General features: G+C 34.8%; 2 protein-coding genes across 2 annotated transcripts; both read right to left on the reverse strand.

The window, feature by feature from the left end:
* Window positions 1-329: 329 nt before the first annotated feature.
* Window positions 330-1,901, reverse strand: LOC111788810. Its single transcript, XM_023669328.1, has 2 exons — window positions 1,215-1,901; window positions 330-968 (listed from the first exon to the last, which is right to left on the reverse strand). Exons 1-2 carry the CDS (start codon window positions 1,623-1,625, stop codon window positions 504-506), a joined length of 876 nt encoding a protein of 291 aa, XP_023525096.1. The 5' UTR covers window positions 1,626-1,901; the 3' UTR covers window positions 330-503.
* Window positions 1,902-7,100: 5,199 nt separating this feature from the next.
* Window positions 7,101-11,467, reverse strand: LOC111787795 (PAP-specific phosphatase HAL2-like). The gene is made up of 3 exons (XM_023667848.1): window positions 11,065-11,467; window positions 8,558-9,239; window positions 7,101-7,680 (listed from the first exon to the last, which is right to left on the reverse strand). Exons 1-3 carry the CDS (start codon window positions 11,216-11,218, stop codon window positions 7,377-7,379), a joined length of 1,140 nt encoding a protein of 379 aa, XP_023523616.1. The 5' UTR covers window positions 11,219-11,467; the 3' UTR covers window positions 7,101-7,376.
* Window positions 11,468-13,229: the final 1,762 nt, after the last annotated feature.

Below are 13,229 nucleotides of genomic sequence, written 5' to 3' on the forward strand. Positions count from 1 at the left end.
ATTTCCCCATTAAAATTATAGGATAGTGATTTTACAATATCCCCCCAACTCTCCCCCACATTTATTATAAATAAATAAATAAATTTATTTATTTATTTATTTATTTATTTATTTCTATAAATATCAACTTCTTTCCACCTATATTCCCTTCCTATTTATTATTTTCTTTATTTATGCTTTACATTTTAGTTGTGTTTAATTCACCATTTACTTCACCCTTTTTTTTTTCTCTTAAATATCAATACCCAAAACGATTTAATTTAATAATTCAGTCAATTTGTAACAATTTAATTTTTATTAAAAAAAACTGTTAAAAACTCCATGGAAAATAAAAAAAATCATATAATTAAATTTTATTTCAATGTATATATATATATATTCATTGAACCATCTGGGTCTGCTTCGCCTACCCAAATTACTGCATCCTATTTCATTATTATTTTTTTTTTATAATTAAAACTCTAATTAACAAAAGCTGACATGGGCAATAAGTCGCTGCCACGTCAGCATCTCCAGTCCAACCGGACCTCTCCAGACCCCACAAAGTGATGACGTGGCTTGGTAAATGATACAATGTGGCTGCTGACCATAAACGCCGTTACACCCTCTGAGACGCTTATATCTTCCATCTTCAATTCTTGCAACCTCCGCACGTACTCTGGAACGTGCAGTAGGTCCCACACCACCCCGGTCCCACCTGGCTTCAACACCCTCACCAATTCTCCGACCACTCGCATCCGCTCTGCCGCCGCCTCCGCCGTGCGCGGCCCGTGCTCCTTCCCGACTGTGTGCACGAACACACCGGAAACCACCACGTCGAAGTAGTTGTCCCCGAACGGCAGCCGCCTCACATCACCCTCCCGGCACGTGACGTACTCTCCGACGCCCTCCATCTTCGCCGTTCGGAGGGTGGAGAGTGTCGTCCGTTTGCTTCGGTCCAAACCCACGACCCGACCCGAACTTCCCGCCTGGTAAGAATATTAAATCGGAATTTCCATTATATTAAGGTTTTGAATTTAATATAATATCAGAAGAAATATCTATTATTTTATTTTGTGTCACATTAATATCCATAATCTTATATTTTTCTCTTGATTTCATTTGAAAACTCATAAATAAAAGGGAGTTAATAGAAAATTAAATAGGCAACATTAAATTCACCCTAAACTGTCTATACAACTAACTTTTGAGTCGAGCGGTAATTAATTTTTTACCTTTTTTAGTTGAGTGGCGACGGCGTTGAGGAGAATGCCGCGGCCGCAGCCGAGGTCCAGGGCGTGCTTCACGGTTGACCAATCGGCAACAGCGTTCACCATCCGGAGTGCCATTTCGTAGTGGAGAGGGAGAGAGGAGTATATCATGTTAGCGGCGGCGAAGAAGAGGCAGAAGGCGGAGATAGCGGTGACGCAGCCGGTGAATCCGGCGGCGAAACGAGCGGAACCGCCGGAGAAGAGAAACTCGAAGAAAGAACAGATGGATTCGAAGTAAGAGAGGTAAAAAATGGAAAGAGCAGTGAAGAAAACAGCATGAAGAAGAAGAAACATTATAGTCTGCCATTGATCCACTCCATAGATCGCATAGATCTGAGTCCAATCTCTACTCGAACTGTTCATCATTTTACCCATTTTTTCCTCCAAAACTCACCAAAAACAAAATCGACCTAGAACAGGATTCAGAATTCTGGATTCGAAAACCGCATTTCAGAAACCCTAAATTTCCTCAGATCAGATCAGATCATACCATATCATATCAATCAGAAAATGGAAGAATTGAAGAGCAGCATAGAATCAAGCGGGGAAGAAGAAATCGACGCGGTTTTGGGTTAAAGTAAGAAAATGGGTTGAAGAAAGAAAAGGGCAGAGGAAGGAGGGGGGGATTTTGGGATGTGCGCAGTTTGGGAGTGAGATGAGTCTTAAAGTGGTGAGGGTGACTGGTGACTGGCTTAGCCGGTGAGAGGGGAATTTAAATTTGGAAACTGAAGGAGTTTGTTGGTGCATGGGGACAAAATTAATTAAAATTTTTAAAAAATGTAAATTTCGGTTCGAATTTTAATGTAAAACAATTCTGATCGGACGGCTCGCAAATTTTGGTATTTGTTTTTTCTATTAAGTCAATTTGTTTTTTTTTTTTTTTAATTTTTGTAAATTGTTCTCCAACCAACCTTTAAAAAAAGAAAAAAAAATGAATAATTCATATAATAATCTAATACTTATCTCTTTTTTTATTTATTTATTTTTTTTTTTGTTTAAACGTGTGAAAATCTCTTTTTAATATATGTATTTTAAAATTATGAGACTGACAGTTATATATAACAGACTAAAGTAGACAATATCTACTAACAGTGGATTTGGAGTTGTAAGGTGTTACCTAGGACATTGGGCCGCGAGATCCTGTATCAGTTAGAATGGTGCACAGACTTCTCATAGTAAACATTTTATTTTTAGGAAAAGTCAAATAAGACAATATTTGCTAGCGGTAAGCTTTGACCATTACACGCATAAAACTAAAACTTGTTTAATTTTAAAAAAATTATAATAAAATTAATGTAATGAAATTTGAGATATCAAATCAATTTCATTGTACAACACAAATAATGCACATAATTACTTAGATTACAAGATTTTGAAAAGAAAAAAAAAACAATCCAACAATGATTTTTTTTCTTTTTACTCTTTTTTCAAATTTAATTAGGTATGATGTTTTAAAAATAATAATTATTAAGTCTTGACAATTAGACTTTATTTTGATTGTTTTAATTCGTTTAAAAATAATAATAATAATAATTTGAAATACCTTATTTAATATTTTATGTAATAAAATCTTAAATTAATTTGCGCCAACGTGGACATTTTGTTCATTAGGTAAATAAATAAAATAGCTGCATTTTTAGGACTTGGATTTCATACCTACAAAATTCACTCAAATAATAATTTAAGAAACCTAAAATTAGAATAAATATAAATGGTTAAATATTAAAATATAGAATTAAAACCTTATTTCAATATTTTTATATTTCATTTAACCTGACGAGTTTTAATCGAATGAATATGTCTTAATTAATTATATTTAAAATAGTAAATAAATACTACGTTTATTTAAATACCATACCTTTATAACAAAATGTTTCATTTCCCTCTTCAATCGATAGAAATTTTACCTCGGTTAAATAATATTTACAAAATTGATGAAAAGGTAGGGTTTGAGCGCAAATCATGGGGTGGGACCCATGGAGTGGAGTTTTTATTATTATTATTATTATTATTTATTTAATTTATTGGTTATTTAAATAATTTTTAACTCTAATTTCATTTGCATGCCTTACCTTATTACTCCTTTGTCATCATTCTCTAAGTCAAATGTTTCTTTTTCTTTTGTTTTTTTGCTTCTTTAAGCAATCCTTTTCACCATTATACCCCTCACTTAGTTTTCAGGGTTATTTTCGTAATTTCATTGCTCCACCGATTATTCATGTCGTTCTTTTTATCAACAACCATGAATGTTACTTTTAGTCACTGGGTCTCGAGTTTAGCTTCTACTTGAATCTTTTAATTTTGAACTTTTTGTTCGAGAGCTCCAAATAAAACGTTTTTCTACTTGTTTTTCAATCAAAATAACGTCTTCGTGTTTTATTTTTTGTTTCTATGTTATACTAAACGTTTAATTTCAATTTTGAAATGGTTAAAAAATTATGTCAAATATGTTAATTATTATTTTTGTTGCCATTTAAAGAATATCTCTATTCCATCGAGGGTAGAACTGTCCATTCCATTTGTAACGGTTAACCAAGTTACTTAATCAATCAAATCAAAATCATTTTAAACTTTAAAATTTAATCAATGGTGTGAAATTAAATCGATTCATTTTTATTTTATTTTAAGAAGTTCGATCATTAATATAACCAAAAAAAAAATAATTTAATATTATATTTATAAAAAAAAAAACTTGTTTATATTGGGTAAAAATTATATTATTTAAAACGAGAGGTTAAATTGATATAATTATAAGTTTACAAAAAAAAAATGTAAATTAAAATTTGGTTAGTTTAATTATAACTAATCTTTATGATTTTCTCAAACTTTACTACAAATTAACTGTATCAAGCTATTAATTACTGGCACATTTTCTATTTAAATGGTAACTAAAGTGTTTCCCACAAATAAAATAAATTTAATTGAACTTATCTAATATTTGTATTCATGAATATTTTATTTTTTAAAATCAACTGATATATTACATACCATATAATACCTGAGCTTTCAAATTTTTGTGTAATGGGCTATTAAATATATATATAAAAAAAAATATTGAATAAGTCAAAGAAGACAGGCTAAATATTAGATGCGAGTCTACACGAGTTGGATTGAGTCGGGTTAGAAAATCTTGTACACTAACCTAAAATTTTCGATTGGCTAGATTGGTGACTTGAGCAACTCAATATAGTTTTTCGACAGGATTTTTGTTGGGTTATTTTTTCTTAAATTATTTTGACCTCCACAAGTTACGACATATCACTGACATCAATAATAAAAGTCAGATATTCTTAATATTCGTAATAATCTTAAAAAACATGGTATGGTTGGATAGGATTGTAACCTTATTTTCAAGTTAGTTACATTGACTTAATAATTAGATTGGTCGGGTTCTGGAATATAAAATTTAAAATATAAATTAAAATTTAAAAAATGAGGTGATTTATAGTTTAAAAAAGAAAAAAGAAAAAAAGAAATGGAATACAGCAGGGAGGTTGAAAGAATAAAAAGTATTTGTTTACACGAACAACGTGTGGGTCCCAGTGTTAGTAGCATTGGTCAAAGCAAAGAGAAAGAAAGTGGGCCCGCAAAATTCGGGAAAGCGACCAACCGGATCCTTCCGGTTCTATCCTTTCGTGGACCCATTAAAAAAACACCGACTCCCCACGTCTTTTTTTTTTTTTTTTCTTAAACTTTAAATTTTAAATTAAACTTTGATCCTCCTAATAATAATAATAATAATAATAATAATAATAATAAGCTTGAATTTTAATAAAATTTTCAAACTTTATATATATTTTTATACTAAACTTTATGAATTAGATCAAAATTTGGTAGTTTGCGTGAGCGTTGGGACTAAGTTATATTTATTTGTAGCTAATATCGAATTTGCATAATGTACCTAAGAATGAAGAATTTTGTAAATTAAAAATTTTCCTTTTTTACTAACGAGTAGAGTTATAGATATAAACGGTTTTGATATTCTTTTTCTAGTTCATCGCTTTTGCGATAAGAAATTCAAATTCAAATATGATATTTGCATATTAATTATGAATTATGAATTACGATTTGTTTTAGATTGAAACCATCGATCTTTTTGTTTCAAATATATCCTTGAACTTTTAAAATGTTAAAAAAAAAAAAACTAAAAAATATTTAAAAACTTCAAATTTTTAAAGTTAAGTTAAATAATCATTATTACTTGTTTGGGCTATGCTCCCACCCATCCACTCTTAAAAACTTCAAATTTTATAAACTAGGATGAAAAATAATAATATTTATTAAATTTTTAATGATTTAATCAATATTAGAAGTACACCGAGTTGAGTTGAAAAGATCTTTTGAATTAACTTCGATCTTTTGAATTAACTTCAAATTTTTTTAGTTTTTTAAATTGACGACTCAAACAATTCAGAGCAAAATTTACCAAGAAAGTTGGGTTGAGTTGAATGGTCAAATTTACGTCAATAACTAAAATCTCATAAAATTTAAATATCAATCATTTGTAACCCATTTTCAGGTTAGTCAGTTGACCCAATAAAAAAAAAAAGTTAATACACAAACTGAACCAAATTTTCGATTTTCAAAAAAATTGAACCCAGCTCAAACCAAAAAAGAAAAATCCAACCCAACTCGATTTCTGTGGTTTGAATTGAATAGTTTAGGTTAGACGGATTATCGAGTCATATGAATATCCCTAATAAATATCTACGTACCATGTCTATGGCAATATCATTCCTTTTTATTTATTCCCAAAAAAGGACCGTACAATTATCCGAATAAAGTATCGAACCATAAAACGATAAGGAATTTGTCTCGTCCAAACAAACTTTATATATTCAAATAAAAAAACAAGTCAAATCAATCCATGAAGAAAAATACCATCTTTCAACCAACAAGAATAATAATTAAAAAAAAAAAGCCTCTTATTAAATGCAGAAACGAGTGAGTAGGCCCATAGTGCAGCAGTTCAAAACTATGAACTAAGATGAATATTACTACGAAAGGACTATAAATTTGACAAAGTTTAAAGTGCAGATAAGGAGCAAATCCATGTTCTATCAGTGGGTTTTGCAGCTAACTAAGTCAACAAAGCCATTAAAATTTTCCCTACACCAACTAGATCTACCTAACCCATAAAAGATTATACACCCAATACCATACTTTTCAACCTTACCCACATCCCTTTTTTTTTTTGAATTATTCTTGTCTTAGCAGTCATTTGATTATAATAAGCCACTACTAAATTGATACCAAACAGTTTCGTGAGATCCCACATCGGTTGGAGAGTGAAACGAAACATTCTTTTATAAGAGTGTAGAAACCTCTCCATAGCAAACGTGTTTTAAAAACCTTGAGGGGAAGCTTGAAAGAAAAAATCCAAAGAGGACAATATCTGCTAGCAGTGAGCTTGGGCTGTTACAAGTGGTGTCAGAGCCACACACCAAGCGGTGTGCCAATGAGTTTGGGCTGAGCACCTAAGGGGGTGGATTATAAGATCCCACGTTGGTTGAAAATGAGAACGAAACATTCTTGAAAAGGGTGTGAAAACCTCTCCCTAGCAAACACGCTTTAAAAACCTTGAGGGGAAGCCCGAAAGGAAAAACTCAAAAAGGACAACATCTACTAGCAAACACGTTTTAAAATGGTCGATTCAAAATGCAAGATGAGGCTGCGGAATATTTGGCTTCTGGTATGGGTTGAAATGGATGGAGCAGATAAGGCTAGGAAGAAAAAAACAAGAGGAATAATGTTTGTTTTAACTTGTATGATTGTTTGGAAAGATCCTCCAAAAAGTTTGAAGTTTTTAAATGAAGAAACATGTGTTTGTTTAGATGAGAATCTTTCTGATTCATATCCAAAGCATTCTGCTTTGTTTCTATGTGTATTAGATCAAGCAAACAAATGGGTATACATGGATTACATCAAAACAGATCTGTTCTATTTGATCACATTGCAGCCAACCCATCAAAAGATATAAACTAAGTTTGTATAATATGGATATATGTGATAACATTGTGATCAGATGAATCAGTTTGGGTAGAAATAAGTACCTAATGGCTGTGACGACCCTTTTGATCACGAACGCTACTCCGTTAGACTCGGATCATGTGTAGGAAAAGCGTTTTATAGACTGGAAGAATCCCAACTGGCATACACTGCTCCAATGATTTTCTCATGTAAGATTGGCCCCGAGCAAACTATTATGCCCCGATCGAGACCTTCTAAGTACACTCCCCTCGAGAAATCCAAGGGACGACCTCCGGCGTCAGTCACCACACCTCCTGCTGCTTCTACTATGATAACACCAGCAGCATGGTCCCATATCTTTTCCCGGTAACCGGTCCTTGCAAACTTCATAAAAATCTCGGCGTCGCCTCGAGCTATGGCAGCATACTTTACCATGCTATAGACTCGCAATGGCTGCTCCCTGCCACACAAGTATAAGCATGAAGGGAAGTTTTACTACAGCCACTGTGATCATCTTAGATATTATAGCAGTGTTGCGAGTCGAATCAACTGATTAGTGACAAGCATAAGAATCCATTTTGAAGTAAAGCTCTCCACATGTTGTGCATAGAAGCATCAAGTTTAATATGTATAAACTGCTTAAACATATCAAAAGTTTCATTCAAAAGTGCTCATTGATAAAAAGAATTCATTAACATAACCAAAGTTTTGGCAAAGTTCTTGTTGTTCTGTAACTAATATCTGTTCTCAACTTGATTTTTTTTTAAGTATCTATGAAACAACCCAAGCCCACCGCTAGCAGATATTGTTCTCTTTGGGCTTTCTTTCAAAGATTTTAAAACACGTCTACTAGGGAGAGGTTTCCACACCCTTATAAATAATGTTTCGTTCTTCTCTCCAACCGATATGGGATCTCAAAATCCACCCCCCTTTGGAGCCCAACGTCCTTGCTGGCACTCGTTTCTCTCTCCAATCGACATGGGATCTTAAAATCCACCCCCCTTCAGGGCTCAGCGTCCTCGCTGGCACACCGCCTTGTGTCTGGCTTTGATACCATTTGTAACAGCCCAAGCCCACCGCTAGCAAATATTGTCCTCTTTGAGCTTTCCCTTCCGGGCTTCCTCTCAAGGTTTTTAAAACGCGTCTGCAGGGAGAGGTTTCCACACCCTTATAAAGAATGTTTCGTTCTCCTCCCCAATCGAGGTGGGATCGCACACTCTAAACCAAAAAAGTGAATATGAAGATGCTGTTTCTTGTTGCATACCAATGAACATTTGATGCTTAAAAATTCCCTTTAAATTATAAACTCGACAAAAAACGTAATATCGAAAGCGCACCTCAGCCCTACACTGTGAGCCAGTCCAGCAGTGAACGAGTGGTTCGAGTTCTGCTTCTCCACAGGTTCACAGAAAGTTGCAAGAGCTGGGTCATCAATGGAAGAAACCTGAATAAGGCTAGCTGAGTTTGGCCACTCAAGCTTCTTATTGCCATGGACTAATGGCTGCATCCATGCCCCACTGCAGTTTCTCTTTGCATATATAACACAACCTTTTTCCAAGGAGTCAGAACATGGTTGTGCTAACTTCGGTGATGCTGCCTTATACTGATAATGAAAACTTTCCTTCTTCAATGGATAATTAGGACATCCCAGAACTCCCATTACTACTTTACCATTTTCAATCAAGGCCAAGGCAACAGCATATTGATCGCCTCGGACGAAGCCTAACGTGCCATCAACAGGGTCGAGCACCCAATGTCTTCCAGTCGGGCCTCCAGTTGAATTGCACCGGCTTATAGCCTCGAGAATTTCAGAAGTTTTAAGCGCTCTAGCTGGACTTTGAAGACCATATTTTGGTGCTTCGGCTAAGCATTCGTTTACGGTTTTTACCACAGCTGACAACAGACTGCTCGAATCTGGCTTCGAAAGAGTTTGTACATCTTCTTCAGCAACAATGGATACATTTTGACTGCCAAAGTATTCAGAAAGAATCCAGCTAACAATTGCTTGTACACTCCAATCTGTTCATCAAGTAACCGACCATAGGAAAAGATAATTAATGGAACAAAGGATCAATCTATAAACAGAGTAAAAAATAAGGCCTCAACCAAGCCACTCAAACTGATGCTGCAGATAAGCATTTGACAGATTCTTTTGATGTAGAATCCAAAGGTATAGACTACTTGTTTGAATGATCAAAAGAGTGATTGTTCTATAAAACAAATCCTACATGTCAAATACCACAAAAACGTTTTTAAATGAAAATGTGAGATCCCACGTTGGGGAGGAGAACGAAGCATTCTTTATAAGGGTGTGGAAACCTCCCTCTAACAGACGCGTTTTAAAAACCTTGAGGGGAAGCCCGAAAGGGAAAGTCCAAAGAGGACAATATCTCTTAGCAGTAGGGTTGGGCCGTTACAAATGGTATCAGAGCCGGATATAAGGCGATATGCCAACGAGGAGGCTGAGCTTCAAAGGGGGTGGACACGAGGCGGTGTGCCAACAAGGACGCTGAGCCCCGAAGGGAACGAGTGCCAATGAGGATGCTAGGTCCCGAAGGGAGGTGGATTGTGAGATCTCACATCGGTTGGGGAGGAGAACGAAACATTTCTTTATAAGGGTGTGGAAACCTCCCCCTAGCAGGCGCGTTTTAAAAACCTTGAGAGGAAGCCCGAAAGAGAAAACCCAAAGAGGACAATATCTGTTAGCGGTGAGCTTGGGCCGTTGCAGAATGATTACATTATTTTAAACCCAAGAAGTGTCAAATGCATAAAATAAAGAAGCATTCAACTAATGCTATGAATATCAGCCTTCTATAATACCAATATACTCGATCAAGTTCCAACGCCATTGAAACTTGTGGAGCTTGCACTGTTCATAATTCCTATACATCATAACTGCATATAATATTTATCAACAACCTCTCCTATTTCCATTTTCCTCAACAGTGCTCGAATCAATGCATCACCAAATCACGTGGGATTTTCTAGTTAGAATCATGTAACAGCATGGTAGATATGGCATCACTTTCAATGGAAGAACATAAGTAAAGTGTGTCATCTTCCTCAAAATACATCAACATGGAAGAACATAAGCAACTTATAAAGGATATATTGTAACAACCCAATCCCTCCCTTAGCATATATTGTCCTCTTTGGGCTTTCCTTTTGGGGCTTCCCTCAAAGTTTTTAAAACGCGTCTGCTAGAAATTGGATTCCCTACCCTCATAAAGAATGTTTCGTTCTCCTTCCAACTGATGTGGGATCTCACAATCCACCCCCTTCGGGACCTAGCATCCTCGTTGGCACTAGATCCCTTCTCTAATTGATGTGGGACCCCTCAGTCCACCCCCTTTGGGACCCAGTGTCTTTACTAGCACACCGCCTCGTGTCCAGGCTTGGGCCGTTACATATACCGTCCAGATGATAACAGGAAGGAGTTGATGAATGAAGAAAGAAAGATAACAAAAAGAAGGAAGGATCTTCGAAGGCAACCATGTCCATTTACTGCAAAAACAAACTACAGAGCACAGAAAGTTCTCAAATAGCTTCCAGTCCAATAAAATTACAGGTTCTTTGGACAATGTGAACAATCACGAAACAATGGCTAAGCAGCCCAGATGGCTGCATTGCCTCTACTATATCTTATTGATCTCAACAAGCATTGAATACATTACATATTCAAAACAAGCACAAGAACATACAACATGCAATACCCACTTCAAATTTGCAACCAATAAACAAAAGCAAAACACAATCAAGGGTCACATTCAGCAAAAAACCCATCAAGAACAACGTACAAACTTCATTAAAAAACATAAAAAGAAGAAGATCAATAAAAGAATACCAGCAATTGTCACCGGAGAATCATCATCCTTGGCCTTAACCAGGTCATTGCCGACCAAAAGCAAACCCTCTTGAACTCTACGGCAAAGAGCACACGCCAAATGAACCACTCGAACCGCCATATCCAATTCCTTCGAGTACTCCCCGTTCTCCATTGCCAAATCCCCACGAGTTTTCCACAAAACCCAGATGTTAAAACAGCGATTCTTGAAAAACCCAACAAAATTAGAAGCGGTTCATTACAAAGATTGAAGAAGATGAGGCGTTTCGATGATGATTCATCGGTTTTGTAGTTGAATGGCATGTAATGGAAATAGTTATGGGGGAGGCTAATTTGGGTTACGGGAATGGAAAAGGTATTTGGCAGGTGGGAAGCCAATTAGAGAGGAGAGCATGATTTCTTGTGCATTTTTGGTTGATCGCAAAAACCACATATGTAAGTTTCCCGTGCGTATGAAATGGGAAATTTTGGGTCTCAATTTTTTCATTTTTTCATTCGATTATCTGTTCTTCTAAGTTTCCTTTTTGGGGCTCCAATTTGAAAGAAAAGATTTGAACCGTGAATTGAATGTTAGGAAAGGTTGGGAGGGAGTCCCATATTAGCTAATTTAAGGAATGATCAGGGTTTTTAGATAAAAAAATACATCAAATACATTTCCATTGGTTCAAGGTTTATTGGGAAAGTCTAAAGCAAAACCATGAAATATTATACTCGAAGTAGACAATATCATACAATTCTAGAGATCGGCGATTTCTAACATGGTATTAGAGTTCTACCCTAAACTTAGTACAAAGACACATTTTTACTTGTTATTGCTATGATTATAGGAGGGCATGCATGACGCACAACCGTTGAGAGGTCGATCATAGGGTAGGGCTCAACCTTGTCGAGTCTAAGGACATGCAATTGGGTTTCGACCCAATTGTTTCGCTTCCTCTTTGCTCCGTATCTTGATCCTTTTGAGTTGGCTCGATTTTAGCTCGAACAAGATGGTTTCAACTTTGGAGTCCTAATATAAATTTATAGGATAAAAAGAAATATATACCTGTAATTTTGTCTTTAAATTGGGTCTTGTGGGGGAATTAGGGCACAAATCAAAATTTACAATATTTAATTGAGTGGGTAGTTGCACTTTATGGAGAATAAAGAATATAATAATTTATATGTTAATGCCTTGTAACAAGTTGATTAAACAATATTTAATATTGAATGTGTATAGTTTAGGTTCATGTACTAAAGAAATATTTATATTCTTAGATTTCATTAATTTAATTATTTCAAATATTTACGGATTCACAACACATCTAATTTTAATTACAAACGTTAAATATTCTTAATTTTTTCAAAAGTAAGGCAGAGTTAGATTGAATTATGACCATACTTTCGAGTTAGTCGGACCAGAAAAATAAAAAAAATGTCAATCCTTAAACTGAACAAAATTTTAATATTTTAAAAAAATTAACTCAACTCAAATAAATAAATAAATAAAATCTAACCTAATTTTATCGTTTGAATTCAATAATCAGATGGTCCAAATTATCGAGTTATATGAATATCTATAAATAAATAATATAAAATTTGAAGGTGTATATTAAGAGAATCATAAATGAAAAATAAATAAATATTTTAGATATGCTTTTTAATCTAAAGAAATTGTCTTGGTGGGCCTTAATAGGCCCATTTTGAAGGACCATCTGGGCTTAAATATCGGGCAGATCCATGATCCGGGCCCAGTCTGTCTACCGCTTGTCCGAACATTTTAATAAAATCCGAGAAAAAAAAAATAAAGAAAAAAGAAAAATTATAGAGGTGAAAAGAAAACGAATCCCAATACAATGCTGCCTCTAAAACGGTGCCGTATCATACAGGCTTTTTTTATTTAATTTAATTTATGAAATAAATTGGAAGCTGGTGACGTCACCCACGTGACTCTGCATTTTCCTTTTTTGGGATCGTTGCCAGCCGAGCAGTGCTTGCTGGTGCACCAAATTCCTATTTTCTTTTTCCGATTTTATTTTTAAAAATGCCATGAGTTATTTTTCTCAACCACACAATTTAAAAAAAAGAAATATATATATATATATATATATATATATATAGCCCTTTAGTGTGTCTTTATTCTAGGAAGCCATTCCTCTCAAGCCAAGCAGAAATTCTTCTCTTAA

Source organism: Cucurbita pepo, chromosome LG02, assembly GCF_002806865.2.
Source record: "Cucurbita pepo subsp. pepo cultivar mu-cu-16 chromosome LG02, ASM280686v2, whole genome shotgun sequence".
Taxonomy (NCBI): domain Eukaryota; kingdom Viridiplantae; phylum Streptophyta; class Magnoliopsida; order Cucurbitales; family Cucurbitaceae; genus Cucurbita; species Cucurbita pepo.

What these genes read in the sequence shown, in the direction of transcription:
- LOC111788810 (XM_023669328.1), bottom strand. Translation starts at nt 1,625, where the DNA reads ATGGGTAAAATGATGAACAGTTCGAGTAGAGATTGGACTCAGATCTAT. An exon ending in TCGCCACTCAACTAAAAAAG is followed by an intron (nt 969 to 1,214) that starts GTAAAAAATTAA and finishes TATTCTTACCAG; the next exon opens with GCGGGAAGTTCGGGTCGGGT.
- LOC111787795 (XM_023667848.1), bottom strand. Translation starts at nt 11,218, where the DNA reads ATGGAGAACGGGGAGTACTCGAAGGAATTGGATATGGCGGTTCGAGTG. An exon ending in TTCTCCGGTGACAATTGCTG is followed by an intron (nt 9,240 to 11,064) that starts GTATTCTTTTAT and finishes CTTGATGAACAG; the next exon opens with ATTGGAGTGTACAAGCAATT. An exon ending in GCTCACAGTGTAGGGCTGAG is followed by an intron (nt 7,681 to 8,557) that starts GTGCGCTTTCGA and finishes CTTGTGTGGCAG; the next exon opens with GGAGCAGCCATTGCGAGTCT.